This window comes from Phascolarctos cinereus, unplaced genomic scaffold (assembly GCF_003287225.1).
Source record: "Phascolarctos cinereus isolate Bilbo 61053 unplaced genomic scaffold, phaCin_HiC Scaffold_726;HRSCAF=1367, whole genome shotgun sequence".
In the NCBI taxonomy this organism is placed as follows: Eukaryota; Metazoa; Chordata; class Mammalia; order Diprotodontia; family Phascolarctidae; genus Phascolarctos; species Phascolarctos cinereus.
This window is the reverse complement of record NW_027556098.1, coordinates 4,561,184-4,580,456: the sequence shown is the minus strand read 5'-3', so window position 1 is coordinate 4,580,456 and position 19,273 is coordinate 4,561,184. Positions and strand designations below refer to the sequence as shown.

The 19,273-nt window shown below is 39.0% G+C and overlaps 1 protein-coding gene across 5 annotated transcripts in view; it reads left to right on the top strand.

Annotated features, from left to right (window-relative positions):
- The window catches only part of BMX (BMX non-receptor tyrosine kinase), a 77,028-nt gene that overhangs the window by 21,220 nt on the left and 36,535 nt on the right, over positions 1–19,273 (top strand). For 4 of the 5 annotated variants that reach the window (XM_021007427.2, XM_021007423.2, XM_078146095.1 and 1 more), the window contains exons 5-8: positions 1,687–1,806; positions 7,416–7,480; positions 15,616–15,737; positions 18,993–19,064. In XM_021007427.2, the coding sequence (XP_020863086.1) occupies positions 1,687–1,806; positions 7,416–7,480; positions 15,616–15,737; positions 18,993–19,064 (379 nt within the window). The remainder of the gene's footprint in view (positions 1–1,686; positions 1,807–7,415; positions 7,481–15,615; positions 15,738–18,992; positions 19,065–19,273) is intronic. The other variant, XM_021007426.2, reaches the window with a different exon arrangement.

Genomic DNA, 19,273 nt, shown 5'->3' with positions numbered 1-19,273 from the left:
ACTACAATGAAAAGAAGTTGCCCACCACTCTTTTCCACCAGGACAGTAGGTAAAGAACAGGGTTTCTATAAGGGAAAGAATGCAAAAAAGATAAAAAATATCATAGAAAGCACTAATTCAGTCAGTCAGTTAATATGTACTTTTTAAGCACCTGTTATATGCAAAACACTATGCTAAGCTCTGGAGAGGTAAAGGATTTGTAATAGAATTAGTTTACTATGTAATTTTGATTACATTCATAGCGTTAGCATCAGAGTTCTCTGTCACTTTCCTGTAGGACTGGCATGGGGCATTTGTATACTATAGGTATGGTGTGAGCATTGCTTTTCCTCTACCTCAGTGAAAATATGAATACAATTTTACACCTTTAAAGAACAGTTTATTGCCACTTAGAGGTAGTAGCAGCAGAAGAAAATATTGGTGACTTTTTTTGGGAGGAGGGCAGTCTAGACCTGTTGATTTCTTGGGCACCTGTAGAAGAATACCTATTCTGCAATGTATAGTATTAAAGGGTTGCTTGGGGGCACACACTAAATAGATGAGTTACTGGGCCAGGATCACACAATCACTCTGAGTCAGAGGCAGCACTTGTAACTTAGTCTTCCTGACTCTTATCAGCTCTGTAGCCACTAAAATTCTCTACGTAATTGCCGTTGTTCAGTTGTGTCTGACTCTTTGTGACCCCATGTGGAGTTTTCTTGGCAAAGGTGTTGGAGTGGTTTGCCATTTCCTTCTCCAGCTCATTTTACAGATGAGGAAATTAAGGCAAATGGGGGTAAGTGACTTGTCCAGGGTCATACAGCTAGTAAGTATTAGAGGCTGGATTTGAACTCAGGTCTTCCTGACTCCAGACTTGACGCTCTATCCAATGTGCCACCCAACTGGCCCTCGATGTACTCGTTGTTGTTGCTTATCTTTCGTTCTTGAAGAGAATAACGACATTCAGCAGGTGATGTTCTGAGTCCAATTCACTAAATCCGATGTACTTGTATGTACTTATGTTGTATATAAAAATGTAAATACTTGGAGAGTAGAAATTCTTTCTTTTCTTGTCTTTGCATCCCCAAGGCCTTGCACAGTGTCTGACACCAAATAGAGGCTTGTTAAATGCTTGTTGTTTGATTGCTATAATTTGCAAATCACAAAATAAATAGGCATTTATCATAGGTGCCACAGGGAGCTGAATTTTCAGATATTTAAAATAGGTGCATTTGTGAAGAGCACCAGGAAAAGCTGAGAAGCCGTGTTGTGTAATATCTGGAGAGCTATCTTCGGAGTCAGAAAGACCACCTCTGATGTATACTGACCGTATCACCCTGGGCAGACTCCCTTTACTCTCTATTTTTCTCACTTTCCTCATCTGTAAAATGGGAAGAATAATAATAATAGTACCTAGCTGGCAAGATTGTCAGGAGGATCAAATGAGATAATATTTGTGAAACACCACAATGTGTAAGCACTAGATGAATATTATTATTATTATTATCATTATTATTACATAGCTATGTAGCATTATATACTGGTATAAGGATATACTTTAGGTTTACAGCATGCATCTGCTGAGGCCACATGATACTGCCCTAGGGAGGTCTGATCGTCATTGTTCTGTAATAATAACACTCGCTGTTTGTGTTCCCCTTCCCAGCTAAGCTTATCTTAAGTTTGACTTTCCTGTCTGCCCTCCAGAGATAAGGGGAAACGCCCACCTGCTCATCAAGTACCACAGTGGATTCTTCACAGATGGCAGGTTCCTTTGTTGCCAGCAGAGTTGCAAGGCGGCTCCTGGATGCACCCTCTGGGAGGAATGTAAGGGAGATCCCTTCATGCAATTTGATTTGAAAGAAATGTCAACCTTAGTCAATGCCAATCTGGTGCCAAAACAGAGAGAGACAGAGAGGTGAGAGAGAGACAGAGACAGAGAGAGGGGAGGAGAGAGAGAGACAGAGAGAGACAGAGAGACAGAGAGACAGACAGAGAGACAGAGAGAGAGAGACAGACAGAGACAGACACAGAGAGAGAGAGAGAGAGAGGGAGGAGAGAAAGAGAGACAGAGAGAGAGAGAGAGAGAGAGAGAAGGGAGAGAGAGATGAGAGAGACAGAAGAAGGAAGAGAGAGAAGAGAGCAGACAGACATAGAGAGAGAAAGAGAGACAGAGAGAGAAAGACAGAGACAGAGAAGGGAGAGAGATGGAGAGAGAGAGAGAGAGAGAGAGAGAGAGAGAGAGAGAGAGAGAGAGAGAGAGAAACAGACAGAGAGAGACACACAGAGAGAGAAACAGAAACAACAACATTGTCCAAACAGTTTGAATGTGTTCTGTCTGGTTATCTTATAGCAAAGAAGTACAAGGTTTGGAGTCAAAAATCCCCACATTCTATATCCGACACATCCTAGAAATGACCGTGGGCAAATCATTTAACCTTTCTCAGCCTCAGTTTCCCTTCTATAGAATGGAGATAATAACAGCATCTACCTCTCAGGGTTATTCTGAGATCAGGTAGAGTAACAAATACGTAAAGCACTTTGCAAAATCTTAAAACACTAACTATATAAGAGCTATACAGATGGACTTGGAATTTTTTTTTTTGCTTAGGTGGCATATAAGTCTAGCTAATTGTGTTCTGATATTTTTTTTCAAAACAATATTATATTTGGTGGGGTTTGGGGTGGGGGTGGGAGAGACAAATAGAGGTCACGTCCTAGTGGAGATGACAACATTCTCTCTTGCTCTGGTAGCAAGACCTTTGTGGTCACTATGTAGATTTGGGTTTGTAAGACCAGCCCTCAGGAGGGTTTCTTTCCTCCTGTTTTGTACTTTGCCTTTCCTTAGGGGTGGTTGTCTTTAGGGAGATTGTGGCTTCTTGGCTAGGACCCACATTGCCTGCCCTAACAGCTAGGTTTCCCATAGGTGTGGCTCCTGTAGATAAAGAGATCTGTATGTTCTTCAAGTCAAATACTCTTCTTTATACTAATTAAAATAGAACTCAATGTAATGAATTATATAAATATAAATTATGTATTATAAGATTTTCATTTTTAAAACACAAATTTGCAACTCAGCTTCAAGCAAAAATATGAACTAAAATGTCTAATCATGATATTTATGTATAGATATTGAGAGGGAGAGAGAGACAGAGACAGAGACAGAAACAAAAAAGGATTGAGAAAAGAAGAGAAAGAGAGCGGAGAGAGGAAGAGAGAAGAGGCTCAGTAATACAGTGGATAGAGTGCTGGACTTAGAGTTAGGAAGATGTGAGTTCAAATCCTGCTTGAGATACTATGAGCTGTGTCACTCTGAACAAGTCACTTGACTCTTTCACCCTCAATTTTCTCATCTGTAAAATAAGAATCACAGTAATGCCTATTTCATTAAGTTGTCATGATGATCAATGAGATAATATGTGTAAAGAACTTTACAAACCTTAAACTGCTACAAACATGCTTACGTGTACATATATGTTTATATGTGTTTATACATGTTTGTGTGTTATATAAACATATAAAATGACATGTATATATATAACCTGTATATATTTTAATGTATATATGTATATATAGCTACCACTTGTATAGCAGTTTAAGTTTTGTAAAACTCTTTATACATATTGCCTGTTGAGTCACATATACATACACAATGTTATTTTTAGTCATATCCGACTCTTTGTGACCCCCTTTTGGGGTTTTCTCGGCAAAGACACTGGAGTGATTTGCTATCTCCTTCTCTAGTCATTTTATAGATGAGGAAACTGAGACAAACAGGGTTAAGTGACTTGCCCAGGGTCACATAGCTAGTAAGTATCCGATGTCATATCCTGACTCCAGGCCTGGTACTCTATCCACTGCACCATCTAGCTGCCCTGCTCGCACGCGCACACACACATTATTTTATATGAGCCACATGAATGCCACACACATATATACATATGTATGCATACATATACATGCATATATATGGTTTCCTTTTAAACCATATTACATATTTGTTCAACCATGGTTGTGCTTAGATGTCAAGATTAAGAAGGTTAAGTATCAATTTCAAGTCATTCAGCAAATATTTATTAAGCCCCTACTATGTGCCAAGCACTGTGCTGAGATCCAGGGATACGAAAGTGAAATAAATTGCTGAGTAGAGCTTATCAATGAAAATGAGAGATATTGATATTTTAGAAGGTTACATAATAATATTACCTTCCCCAATCTTTGAATGATCAGTTGCTGATAAAAAAAAAAGTTAAGATTTATCTTAGGATAGTTTTAGCAGCTCATATGAAATAATAGTCTATTACCTCTTACTCAGGCTTACCACTAATTATTTTAAAGAATTTGGCACCAGAATTCTTCCAATTAATAAGCAATTATTGGGTTGAGTACCAAGTTTCAGCTAAAGCATTTTTTCCCTTTTCATTGAAGATTATATCTTCCCCATGATCCTGGCTTTTCCACAGAGAAGCTGAGATTCCTAACAATTCTCTAAGATTATAAATGGAAGAGGAAGCCAGAGTTGCAGAACTTTGGCTAACAGCCCTGGACTGGGCTTTGGCTGGAGAAAGGCTCTTTGGAGGAAATCTCTGCCTGCCTCATACCTCTTCATGGGGTATTGGCTGAGTATCTAGGTATACTTTTATAAGCAATGAGGGCCCAGAGCCATTTTGCCATGTCCCTTGAATGTGGCCCTCAGTGTGGTCCCAGAGATTCTGCTCTCTGGAAGCTGCACTACTGAGTCACTTACCAGACTAAAAGCTGTATAAGAGGAATTGGCTTGCTCCCTGTTCTCAGAACATGGCCTGTGTTTGCCCACTTCTGCACTTTTGTTTACGTTGGTCCTTCTACCTGGATTGCCCCCCCTCCATCCAACTTACTTGTTAAAATATTAACCCATTCTTTGAGGCCTTCTTTAGCCATATAAGATTGGGATGTCTGGACAATTTTTGTGAGCCAAGCTGGGGGGAAAAATGCTTTTCCCATAATTTCCTGTTCCCTCCAATCAATTGCACTTTCTACCTCATCCATGCCCTGTTTGGTTCTGTTAGTATTTCTATTATGACAGTCATCACATTTGAGCTTGAACTATCAATATTTATGTCCAAGGATCCTTATATATCTAAAGCATCTAGCAAGGTGCTTGAATCCATAAATAATTCATGCTACGTGGCAAAATGGATAGAGCACTGAGCCAAGAGTTAGGAAGATACGAATTCATATCTGGCCTTAGGCACTTACTAGCCATATGACCCTAGGCAAGTCATTCAATCTTTAGTTGCCTTACTTTCCTCAACTTTAAAATGGTAATAATAATAGCACCTACCTCCCAGGGTTGTTGTAAGGATCAAATGACAATAACTGTAAAGTCCTTAGCACAGTGCATGGCACACAGTAGGCATTATAGAAATGTCAGCTATTATTATTAATGGAGATTTGTTGAATTGTGGAGGCATAGTTGCATAGTAGCAAGGGTGATGAATTTATAGTCAGTTTAGCTCAAACACTGGCACCTTGGGACAAGTCATTGTCCTCTTTGGGTCATCGTCTTCATTTGTAAAATCAGGGGTTTATATTAGATGATTTCTAGGATGTATCATAGTTAATGAGCATTTATTAAGCAGTTATGTACCAGTCACTGTGCTAAGCACTGGAGATACAAAAAAAGGGAAAAAGAGTCCCTGCCCTGGGACTGTAGAGCAGACACATAAATAGGCCTATTAACATAACTATTATAAGTACTTATATTTATGTTTATAAATATTTATAGATATTAATAATTACATGAATAAATTAAAAGATATTTGTATAAATACAAGGTGCGTATACAGAGTAGATGGAAGATGACCTTAGAGGGAAAGGCAGAAGTACCTGGGGAGGGAGACTGGGACAGGTCTCCTGCAGAAGACAGACAGCATTGGAACTTAGCGGTAAAGGAAGCCTGGAATTCTAAAAGGTGGAGGTGTCTTCAGAATTCTAGGCCTTGCCCTGCCAGGGCCAGAACAAGGAGACAGGAGATGAAGTGCTGTGTTAGAAGAATTGTAAATAGGTTGGTTTTACTTGGTCATAGAGTTCATGGGAGGGTTGTAGTTTCATTTCAGTTGTATTCAACTCTCCAGGATTGGAAATTTCCAAATGGAAAATCCATTTGGGATTTTCTTGGCAGAGATACTAGAGTGGTTTGCTATTTCCTTCTCCAGCTCATTTTATAGATGAGGAAACTGAAGCGAACAGGGTTAAGTGACTTGCCCAGGGGCACACAGCTAGTAAGTGTCTAAGACCAGATTTGAACTCAGGTCTTCTTGCCAGTGCTTTCTCCTGCACCATCTAGCTGCCCCTCATGGGAGAGAGTCAAGAGTAAAAAGACTAGAAAGATGGGAAAGGGCCTCGTTATGGATAAATTTAAATGCCAAAGGAGTTTATTTTTTGATCCTAGAGGTAATAGAGAGGTACTGTAGTCTGTTGGAGTCTGGAGGTGAGAGGCCACATGTTCTTACCTATCCTTTAGGAAAATTCCTTTGGCAGCTGGGTGGGAGTGGGGAGAGATTTAAGGCAGGGGGAGTAAAAAAGTCTTCCAATAGTCCAGGTGAAAAATAATGAAGTTCTGAACTACATTGGTGGCTTATGAGCATAGAAAACATAATGTATGCAAGAGATGTTGTGGAGAAAGAAACAACATGGTTTGGTAACTGGTGGAACATAGGAACTTATGATCTTTTGGGAGGCAATAGGTGTTAAGTGACTTGCCCAGGATTATACATCTAGTAAGTGTCTGGGGCCATATTTGAACTTAGGTATCCCTGACTCCAGACCCAGTGCTTTATCCACTCAAACAGCGAGCTGCTTCTAAATTGGGGAAAGGGCAATGGGAAGCAGGCTTGATTACAAGCAACAGCAATGTGTAATGCAAAAATAATTTACTAATATCTCAAAAAGCCTCTTCTATTGTGGTGGCAATTTGAATAACTCACAATTAAGTCTACGAGATGCAAAAATCATGCCCGATAATCCATGTAACTGTTCTTCATTCTCAAAGCAGTCCGTATACCTTTAGGATTAAAATTTGTCTGTTACCCAAAGTGACAGGTCAAAAGTACAGCTGGGCTATGTTAGACCCCCTAGGCTGTGTTCTGAGTTCTGTGAATGTCACAGAAGTTGGATATAAACAAGGAGAGTGAAGTTTTGTTTTTCCTTAGAAAAAGATTTTCTTGAATGTGCAAAACTTCTATCATTGCCCAAATCAACACGACAATAAACGAAATAGACAGTTGCTCAATGTCATGGACCCTGCCCGTTTTAGGCATTCTAGTATGTAACTATGGGAATTCTTTTGTATTGAGTCTAATGTCCCCAGGTTTGGAGAGGATTATTTGACAAGTTCATTCTTTTGCTTTGTGATGTCTATTGATCTTAGAGTTCTTTGCCATTTCACCTTTTAGATCCAAATCTGCAGGTGGCAAGCATCCCTGTGAAACCAATACTCCCCATGACCCCTAATAGATTGGTAAGTCACAACCACTTTAAAAATGTTTTAAAAATATATAATATTTTGTTTTCCCCCAATTACATGTTAAAGCAACTTTTTAACATTTGTTTTTTTTAAGTTTTGAGTTCCAAATTTCTCTCTCTCCCTTTTCCCCCTTGCCACACCCTGAGACAGTAAGCAATCTGATATTGGCTATACATGTGCAATCATGTACAACATTTCCATAGTAGTCATTTTGTACAAGAAGGCAGGAAGGCAGGAAGGCAGGAAGGAAGAAAGAAAGAAAGAAAGAGAGAAAGAAAGAGAGAAAGAAAGAGAGAAAGAAAGAGAGAAAGAAAGAGAGAAAGAAAGAGAGAAAGAAAGAAAGAAAGAAAGAAAGAAAGAAAGAAAGAAAGAGAAAGAAAGAAAGAGAGAGAGAAAGAAGGAAGGAAGGAAGGAAGGAAGGAAGGAAAGAAAGAAAGAAAGAAAGAAAGAAAGAAAGAAAGAAAGAAGAAAGAAAGAAAGAAAGAAAGGGAAAGAAAGAGAAAGAAAGAAGGAAAGGAGGGAAGGAAGGAAGGAAGGGGAAGAAGGAAAGAAAAAATAACATGCTTCAGTCTGTATTCAGACAATATCAATTCTTTCTCTGGAGGCAGGTGGTATGCTTCATCATTAGTTCTTTGGGATTGTCTTAGATTGTATTGCTGAGGATAGCTAAGTCTTCCACAGTTCTGCAATGAACGTATTGCTATTGCTACGTACAATATTCTCCTGGTTCTGCTCACTTCACTTTACATCAGTTCATACAAGTCTTTCCAGGTTTTTCTGAAATCATCCTGCTTGTTATTTCTTATAGGACAATAATATTCCATCACAATCATATACCATTGCTTGTTTAGCCATTCCCCAGTTGATGGACATCCCTTCAATGTACAATTCTTAACCATCACAAAAAAGAGCTGTTATAAATATTTTTGTATAAATAGATATTTTTCCCTTTTTTGAGATGGCTTTTGGATATAGACCCAGCAGTGGTATTGCTGGATGAAAGAGTATATATACACGGTTTTATAGCCCTTTGGGCATTGTCCAAATTATTATCCAGAATGGTTGGATCAGTTCACAACTCCACCAATAGTACATTAGCATCCCAGTTTTCTTACATCCCCTCCAACATTTATCATTTTCCTTTTTTGGCATATTAGCCAATCTGATAGGTGTGAGGTGGTACCTCAGAGTTGTTTTAATTTGTATTTCTCCAATCAAAAGTGATTTAGACCTCTTCTTCATATGCCTGGAAATAGCTTTAATTTCTTCATCTGAAAACTGCCTGTTCATATCACTTGACTATTTAACAATTGGGGAATGACTTGTATTCTTACAAATTTGACTCAGTTCTTTATATATTTGAGAAATAAAGTCTTTATCAAAGACATTGGCTATGAAGATTATTTCCCAACTTTCAGTTTTCCTTCTAATCTTGGTTGCATTGTTTCTGTTTGTACAAAAGCTTTTTTATTTTAATATAATCAAAATTACATACTTTACATTTTGTAATGCTACCTATCTCTTGTTTGCTCCTGAATTCTTCCATTCCCCATAGATCTGACAGGTAGACTATTCCTTCCTCACTTTCTTTATCTATAAAATGAGGGGGATGAGCTGGATGGCTTGACTTCTAAGTTCACTTCCTACGTGAGATTTTCAATGCTGTAGAATGCTAAGATTTGCCAAGAGTCGTTCACTTAATGCTTACAGGCCTCACTGCATTGGGAGCTGCCCACACTCTTGAACAGACTACCACACCTGTATGACCATGGAGCACCTATGGATCTCTGGAATCAGGGAGATTCATCTTCTTGAGTTCAAATCTAACTTCAGACATTTATTAGCTATGTGACCCTGGAGAAGTCACTTAACCCTGTTTGCCTCACTTTCTTCATCTACAAAATGAGCTGGAGAAGAAAATGGCAAACCACTCCAGTATCTTTGCCAAGAAAATCCCAAATGGGGTCATGAAGAGTCAGACGTGACTGAAACAACAGAAACAACAACAGCCCTCATATATATATATATATATATATACAGCCTGGAATGCCATGGATGTGAAAGGATCACCTCTACATCAATTCTATTGCATTAACAGATGTTTATTAATAAGTACTAGACACTGAGGGAATTCCAAAGATTATCATGACATGGTCCCTGGCCTCAAGTTCCTTGTCATTTATTTGGAAGAGCCATAATATCCCTGGGTTTGGAAGCACATAAAGCTTCTTTAAATTTAATAAGGGAGTGGGAGACCTGAGGGAGAGAACTAGACACAGAGATAAGAGGAGATCCAGGAGTGTGCAATGACATAAAAGCCAACTCAGAAATAGGAAGTGGTCAGAAATGTCAAATGTTGCAGAGATCTGAAGGGTGAAGACTGAAATGAACTTGTGGATTTGGTAATTAAGAGATCACAGTGACCTTGAGGACAGAAGGAAGATTGCAAGGCATTGAGTAACGAGTGGTTGGTGAGGAAGCAGAAGTAGTAAGAGTAAACTATTCTTTCAATAAATTGTCAGCAAAAAAGAGAAGAGGTATAGGATGGAATAGCTGGGAGTGGTAGGATCCAGGGTTGAGGGTTTTTTGTTGTTGTTGTTGTTGTTGTTGTTGTTGTTGTTGTTGTTGTTTTTAGCATGAGAGAGGCCTCAGACCATTTATTAGGCAGAGGAGAAGGAGTCAGTGAAGACAGAAAGACTAAAAATTTCAGAGAGGTGGAGCCAAGATGGTGGAGTAAAAGCAGTGACTTGCTTGAGCTCTCCCCCAAACCTCTCCAAATACCTATCAAAAATGGCTCTAAACAAATTCTAGAGAGGCAGACCCCACAAAAAGACAGAGTGAAACAAATTTACAGCCCAAGACAACCTGGATGGTTGATTATTGGGCTGGTCTGGGAGAGGAGCACAGTCTAGTGTGGGCATGCAACCAAAGACTAGGCCTCAGGAAACCTGGAGCAGGCCTCAGGGGACTGAATCACAGGCAGCTGTGGTGGTTTCCAGATTTCTCAACCCACAAACACCAAGACAACTTGGAAAGTTCTGTGACTGTGGTGAGAGAGAAGCTTGGTCCTGTGCTTGGATATGGTTCACAGTTCTGAGTGGCAATCCTAGGGTGAGAAGGAGTCCTGGCATGGTTGTGCTTGTAGTGGTGGTAAAGAGCGAGTCCTCCTCACAGTTCCAAGACATAAAAGAGTCCTTGTGGTCACTCTTAGACCAGAGCACAGGCCAGGAAAGGAGTAAACACCTTGCCTTTCATCATACCATCTTAGAACAGAAAATGTATTGGTCCCTAGAAGTATCTCTGAAAACAGCTGCACAAAACCCACAAAGCTTGGGACAGTACATTCTCCACACTGGAGGTAGACCCCCTACCTTAACAAAGAGTTTAAAACTCAAGTAATTGGCTGGGAATATGAGCAAACTGTGCAAAAAAAAAAGTCAGACCATAGAATCTTTCTTTGGTGACAAAGAAGATTAAAACATACAACCAGAAGAAGACAACAAAGTCAAAGCTCCTACATCCAAAGCCTCCAAGAAAAATATGAATCAGTCTCAAGCCATGGAAGAGCTCAAAAATAATTTTGAGAAGCAAGTAAGAGAAGTAGAGGAAAAACCGGAAAGAGAAATGAGAGTGATGCAAGAAAATCATGAAAAACAAGTCAACAGCTTGCCAAAGGAGATCCAAAAAAAAAAAAATACGGAAGAAAATAAGACTTTAAAAAATAGATTAACCCAAATAGCAAAAGAGGTCCAAAAAGCCAATGAGGAGAAGGATGCCTTCAAAAGCAGAACTGGTCAAATGGAAAAGGAAGTCCAAAAGCTCATGAAGAAAATACTTCCTTAAAAATTAGAATGGAGCAATGGAAGCTAGTGACTTTATGAGAAATCAAGACACTGTAAGACAAAACCAAAAGAATGAAAAAATAGAGGACAATGTAAAATATCTCATTGGAAAAAGAACTGATATGGAAAACAGATCCAGGAGAGAGAATTTAAAAATTATTGGACTATCTGAAAGCTATGATCAAAAAAAGAGCCTAGACATCATCTTTCAAGAAATTATAAAGGAAAACTGCCCTGATGCTTTAGAACGAGAGGGTAAAATAGAAATTGAAAGAATCCACTGATCACATCCTGAAAGAGATTCCTAAAGGAAAACTCATAGGAATATTATAGCCAAATTCCAGAGTTCCCAGGTGAAGGAGAAAATATTGCAAGCAGCCAGAAAGAAACAATTAAAGTATTGTGGAAACACAATCAGGATAACGCAAGATTTAGCAGCTTCTACTTTAAGGGACCAGAGAGCTTGGAATTGATATTCTGGAGGGCAAAGGAGATAGGATTACAGCCAGGAATCACCTACCCAGCAAAACTGAGTACAATCCTTCAGGGGAAAAAATGGAAATTCAGTGAAATAGAGGACTTTCAAGCATTCTAGATGAAAAGACCAGAGTTGAATAGGAAATTTGACTTTCAAATACAAGACTCAAGAGAAGCATGAAAAGGTAAACAGGAAAGAAAAATCATAAGGGACTTGTTAAGGTTGAACTGTTTACATTCCTGCATGGAAAGATGATATTTGTAACTCGTGAGATCTTTGTTAGTATTAGGGTAGTTGGAGGGGAAAAAATTATATTTGTAGATAGATAGATAGATAGATAGATAGATAGATAGATAGACAGACAGACAGACAGACAGAGGGCACAGGGTGAGTTGAAATCGAAGGGTGATATCTGGAAAACAAAATTGAGGGGTGAGAGCAGATTATACTGGGAGAAGGAGAAAAGGAGAGGTAGAATGGGGTAAATTATCTCACATAAAACAGACAAGAAAAGGCTTTCACAGTGGAGGGGAAGTGGGGGAAAGTGAAAAGGAATGAGTGAATCTTATTCTCATAGGATTTGGCTTAAGTAGGGAATAACATATACACTCAATTGGGTATGGGAATCTATCTTATCCTGCAGGAAAATAGGGGGAAAGGGGATAAGAGAGCAGAGGTATGATAGAGGGGAGGGAAGGTTGGGGGAAGGGGTAATCAGAAGCAAACACTTCTGAGGAGGGACAGGGTCAAAAGACAGAATAGGATAAATGGAAGTGGGTGGTGGGATAAGATGAAGGGAAATAGAATTAGTTTTTCGTAATCTGACTACTATGGAAGTGTTTTCCATAACTATACTTGTCTAACCTGTATTGAGATGCTTGCCTTCTCAATGAGGGTGGGTGGGGAGAGAGGAAGGGAGAGAATGTTGAACCCAAAGTTTTAAAAATAAATGTTAAAAATTATTTTCACGTGCAACTGGTAAATAAGATATATAGGCAATGGAGTACAGAAATATATCCTGCCCTACAGGAAAATAGAAGGGGAAGGGAATAAGAGAAGGGGGGGAGATAGAAGGGAGGGCAGATTAGGGCAAGGGGTATTCAGAATGCTTGCCACTTGGGGTGGCAGGAAGGACAAGATGGAAAGAAAGTTTGGAACTCAAAATCTTGTGGAAGTGAATGTTAAAAACTAAAAATAAACAAATTAATAAAACAAAAAAAAGATAGAAAATTCATAGCCCCAGCTAATATGTATAAAAATAATGGCTGCTATTTACATAAGCCTTTTTTTTAATTGTTGTTCAGTTGTGTCCAACTCTCTGTGACCCCATTTGGGGTTTTCTTAGCACAGATACTGGAGTGGTTCGCCATTTCCTTCATCAGTTCATTTTACAGATGAGGAAACTGAGACAAGCAGGGTTAAGTGACTTGCCCAGGGGCACATAGCTAGTAAGTGTCTGAAGCCAGATTTTAACTTAGAAGGATGAGTCTTCCTGGTTCCAGGCCCAGCACTGTATGTACTGCACCATCTAGCTGCCCTAATAATACTTCAAGATTTATTTACAAAGCGATTTACTAATAATGCTTTTAAGATTTATTTACAAAGTGATTTGCTTCCATTTTCTCATTTGACTCTTGCAAGAACTCTTTAAGGTAAATGCTACAGGTGAAGTAAATGAGTCTTCCAGAAATTGACTGCACCTTGCTCGTGCTTACACAGCTAATCTATGTGAGGTGGGATTGGAACTCAGGTCCAAGTCCAGCCTTCCATCCACTCCATTGCACCACACTGCCTCTTGGGAAAAGAAAGGGAGAAGCATGTCAAGGAATCTCAGCTCTTGCTGTAGCAATGTGGAACCCTGACAAATTCACTGGCAGAGTAAGACCTACTAGAAACTATTAGAATGTTACCAAAGTTACCCTGAAAGAAGTAGAGAGTTCCTAATATCCCAAGAAAGCCTTCTGGTGTTAGGCAATGGGGATTAAGATTTAGAGTATCCTGGTATCTTGATATACCTTGGGTCAATGGAAATAGTAAAAGGAATTCTTATAGTGCCTTTCATGGACCATATTCCTTTCATGTTTCTTTCACCTTCCTATCCCTAGCCAAATTTATGATGATCTCTTGCCTATGACCTCTATATAAACCACTCTGTGAGCTGTGTGCTGGGAGAGAGATGGGATATGGTCCTAGGGAACAAGGCCAAGGTGCTCTCATCTTCATAACTTGTACTTCATCTTGACACATACTCATAAACTCCCTCTAATTGAAATTGGGAGAAAAAAAATTGTGACCCAAGTCAAATGAGGGGGGGAAATGTCGTTTATTAAGAAGCTTGCCCTTTTTGTACATGCTCTGATAATGAAGCTTGAAAAGGCTGCTCTTTTCAAAATGCAAAAACAGAGGATATTTCACAGTGCAGAATCCTTTGTCTCCAGTTCCCACTAACAGATTATTTGGGGCTTGTATTGAAATTTTTCAGCCATGCAAATCAGCAGCTTGGCAGTTTGAATGCTGTATGAGCCCATTTTAGTTAGTTACCATGTGAATGCACCTGGGAGTTGTTTAGAAAGGAAATTTTGGAAAACATTTTCTCCCCAAGTGCATTCTGAATAGAAAGGCGTTTTATTAAGCCAGGAAATAAAAATCAGGTGTCTGACCTTTTCGTTTAGATTTCTCTTCTCTTCAGTGAAATTTTTACTACTCTGTTTCTTCAGAGAAAGGGCTCTTAATTTTGTGTGTGTGTCATGGACCCTTGTAGCAATCTGGTGAAGCCTATGGAGCCCTTCCCAGAAGAAGTTGAGTCAAGTCAGTAAGCATTTATTAAGTGCATATTATGTGCCATGCACATAGCACTATGCACATAGGTGGAGCAGTGGAGAGACTCATTTTCCTGAGTTCAAATCTGACCTGAGACTCTTACTAGCTGTGTGACCCTAGGCAAGTCACTTAATCCTGTTTGCCTCAGTTTCCTCATCTGTAAAAATGAGCTGGAGAAGAAAATGGAAAACCACTCTAGTATCTTTGCCAAGAAAACCTCAAATGGAGTTATGAAGAGTTGAGCTCTGAAATGACTGAAAAAGAACAGCAATGTGCCATGAACTGGGCAAGGCTCTGGGAATACATAGAAAGACCTTCCAAAAGTTTTGATATGCATAAAATAAAATACATGGGATTACACAATCAATTATATTGAAATACAGTTGTTGGTTAATATCCTGGAGAGCTCCAACTTTTGGACAGCTAGGTGAAACAGTGGATAGAGCTCCAGGCTTGGAATTAGGAAAACCTGAGTTCAAATGTGACTTCAGACCCTTAACTAGCTGTGTGACCCTGGACAAGTCACTTAACCCTGTTTGCCTCAGTTTCCTCATCTGCAAAATGAGCTGGAGAAGAAAATGGCAAACCACTCCAGTATCTTTGCCAAGAAAACCCCAAAAGGGGTTACAGTCAGACATTACCAAACAACAATAACTACAGTTATCTAAATGAATGAATGAATGAATAAATAACTGTTTAAAAGAGTTCAAAAACACCCTTCCCCCAGGTTTCTTCCTTTTTATAGAGAGAGTAACCTTATTCCTAACTAAATTTTTCATGACCTAGCATTTGTATAACATAAATTTTGCATAGCATAGATCTGGATGCTTGAATTCTAAATTCAGCAGAGCCCTGAAGGATTAAAATGAAATACAATTGAGAGGATTGGGGAAGAGGAAAGGGAATAAATAGGTCCAGGATTGGTCTGTTTTTTTAAGCATGTGGCTCAAATATTTACTGTTACAAGTTTTGTCTTCTGTCTACCAAAGCTGAAGATCCCACGAGCAGTTGCTGTCCTTCCACTTCATGCGTCATCCCCAAAGTCCACGACAGCAGAGTTAGATTCAGGGCTCAGGAGAAATAACAATTCTGAGACGCATGCACATACACGGTAAGTTTCAAATGAAGTGTCCTGGTTAGCGCAAATAAGGCATCAGAATAAAAAAATAGAAACCCAGCTCTGTACTTCCTGAAATAACAATGTTCACCATGCAGAATAGGGTGTGATAGATGAATAGAAGTAATAATAATTGTGTTTATAGAGTGATTTATGTATAGTATTTCCTTAGATCTTCACAACACCCCTGTGAGATAAGTAATTATTACTATTTTTATTTTATAGACGTCACAAAGGGTTGCTTTGAGGCATTTCCCACGGAATTGGGACACTTTTAGGGAGATACATGCTTTGGCTTATTGCTTAAGCACTTGCATGACCCAGCTGGTTCCTTGATCTTTGTGCTGGGAGTCCCAGGTGGGGGTGGATGTCATGCAGAGATGATTAGCAAGAAGATAACATCCTCTCTCTTTGGTAGTTTAAATAAAGGTGTGAGGAGAAAAGCTCCTCTCTTTGCCTCTTTGTTGAGCTTTATAAATCAGAAGTCTCTGTAAAAAGAGGATAGAGTTTAGCCTAATGGCCAGATCATTTAGGCCGCTCCTCTCTATGGACTATTCAGTCAGAATCAACTAATGAGGAGGTTTTGATCTGAAATGATTGACAATCCACTGCCTTTACTAATAGTAGTAATACTAATAACTAACACTGACATACCACTTAAAGATTTATATTTCATTTGATCCTCACAATAACCCCTTGACATAGATAATATTATTCCCTTTATGAAGATGTAGCAGTTGAGGCCCAGAGTGGTTTAATGACTTGCCCGTGATCACAAAGCTAAGAAGTGTAATAGATAGAACTTCAACACATGTCATCCTGACTCCAGGTCCAGTTTTTATGGCCACTATATTATGTTGCCTTTGGCTGTAGCCCTCCTAATCCCATTATGTCTACATAATCCTTGTTCAAATATGGGACTCATTACTCCAAATGTCTTACTGCCCATACCATTCTATACCTGTAACCTCTTATCCCCTGTATCAGCTATCTCCCACTATCTAGACCCCTCAGCATTTCCTCTGGGTGACAATGTTGATCTTCTTCCTGATCCCTCACCAGTTTCTCTCTTGTAAATATCATCTCTCAGATCTTATATTCTTTCTTCTCCACCTTATAACCCTACTTCTTCATTGTCCTTTCTCACCATTGAGGGAAAGGGGATGTCCATGCCTTTGTTTCATTGCTATGAGGAGCTCCCAAAAGGCCTACTCCCTTTACCAATGTAGAAGGGTAATTGTTCTGCAAATTGTAGCCTAAGAGATTTGCCAGGGGGCAACTTAAGTGATTAGTCCTAGGTCTGTATGTCATGTTGTCTGTATGTATAATATTTGAATCCAAGTGTTCCTAATTCTAAGACCAGCTCATGATTGCTACTACCAGCTGCCTTTCTAAAAATCTCCATAGCACCAATGATCGAATTGTAAAAGTATAAGGAACTTAATAAAAATTAGATTTATGTATATCATGGGCCCATTCCTTCAGAAGCTAAGTCAGAATCAGAATTGGGTCACCCAAGTCCTGGGCTCCAAATCCATTCATGGGAATGTTACTTCCTCAGAAGGCTTGAGGCCAAAGAGAAGGAGGTGCTAATGGTAAAATTCCAGATCTTTGGCTATCCTCAAGCCATATTCTGGTTTTAAATTATTTGAATGAAGATGAATCTTGAGGAACAGGTCATGGAAGCATTTATTAGGATAGTAACTCAGTTAATTAGGCCAGTCTTCTCTATGGAGCTTTCAGTCAGGATGGACTGGTGGAAAGGTTTTGATCTGAACCAACCAAGAGAATATAGACTTTGTCACTGAATAAACGTAATTACTTTGGACAAAGCCAGGACTGCTACAATGATTCTGAAGTCTAGTAAATTAGTCCTTCATATAAATATTAATAATAATAATAGTGCTTTAAGATTTTCAAAGAATTTTACATGTTATATCATAGGATCCTCACAACAGCTTTGTGAAGTAAGTGTTATAGTAATCTCCATTTCACAGATGAGGAAAACAGGCTTAAGAGAGGTTACTCAGGGTCACACAGTTAGTGTCTATGGTGGGATACTCAGGTCCATCCTGACCCTTTTCCTCACTTTATCCCCTGCTCTACCAGTAGGTACCCACTTATTAAGGTGGGTAGCACTGAGTTTGTCAGTGGATTATGGTACTTCTGAAAAGTCTGGTGCCTGCTAGAAGTTTTAAAATGAAGCCATGATTTTTCAGCTTACTTTCAGGTGGTAAAGTAATCTTGCTTCTGACAGGCCCCTGAGACATAATTGTTCCAGAGTCCTGACTGGAAGGACATTCCTCATCCTTGGAAGTTCTTAGAGAACACCCAGGGGTATAACACCTACTCTGTAAAAACAGACCTTTCCGAAAAATTGGTCGGTGTTGTAATGGATCTGATCAAGTTGGCACAGGTACCATAGGGAAAGGAAGCCAAAGTCCATGGCCTTCTTGATGCAGTCTGTGAATAGGAGCTAGGTAAACTTCATTTTTCATTTCAAAAAAATGAAAAAAAAAGATGTTTGTTCTGTAGACCAAAGGGAATTTGGCCCTATATGCCAGGTAAAATTGCTTTTGTGTTAAGCTGCCTCTGAATGATTTGGTTAACAAAGAGAATTAGAGAAGTGTCTCTGTTTGTAGGAAAATACAGACAATCCTGTTGGCCATACAGCCAAATGAACTTAAAACGAGTATTTTAAAAACATGGTCTATAATTGCAAGAATGTATGTCACAATAAAATTCTTAATGCACCACTTAAACAGCAGGAGAATATTAAAAATCTACTTGAAAGCATTAAAATGATGGAAAAGAATGCCTAAATATCCACAGGGAAATTAGAGGATAGTGGGTTGGCAGTCAAGATGGCATATTAATCCAGGTCTCTCTAAAAAAAAAATGATGAAACAGAAATGAAAACACAAACAGAAACAGGTGCTAGATGGAATCTGGGGAATTGGATTTTAAAAATTTAACAGGAAATGAGTCACTTGTTCAATATAGTGAAGGTTTAATTCTGTTTAGAAAATGTTTTGGTGGAGCACAATTGCTATTTGTCAGGGTCTGTAAAAAAAAAGAGGTAAGAATGACTCATTAGATTCATTGTCCAAACCAAGTGAAATCCATGGGTCAAGGTATTATGTAATATTGAACAAATGAGAAAATTTGGATTTTTTTTTAATCTTCTCACAAGGCAAGTGAGAATTACAAAGGAAACGTATTTCTAGAACATGTCAATTTCATTTGCAGAGGTGAAAATGCTGTGTCTGGGATCCAACTGAAAAGACATGTAAAAACTCAGGGTATTCCAATGATTTCTTGGTAAGTCCGATATGTCATTTGCTTCCATTTTTCATGAGAAACTGATAAAATCTAAAATAAACTTGGGAGCTATCTGCAGCAAACAATAAAAACTGTATCCCGGCAGAAGGCAGGTAAGTGGTGTAGTGGATAGAGAGCTGGACTTGGGGTCAGAAAGACCTGGGCTCAAAACCAGTCTTAGACATTTACTAGCTGTATGACTTTGGATC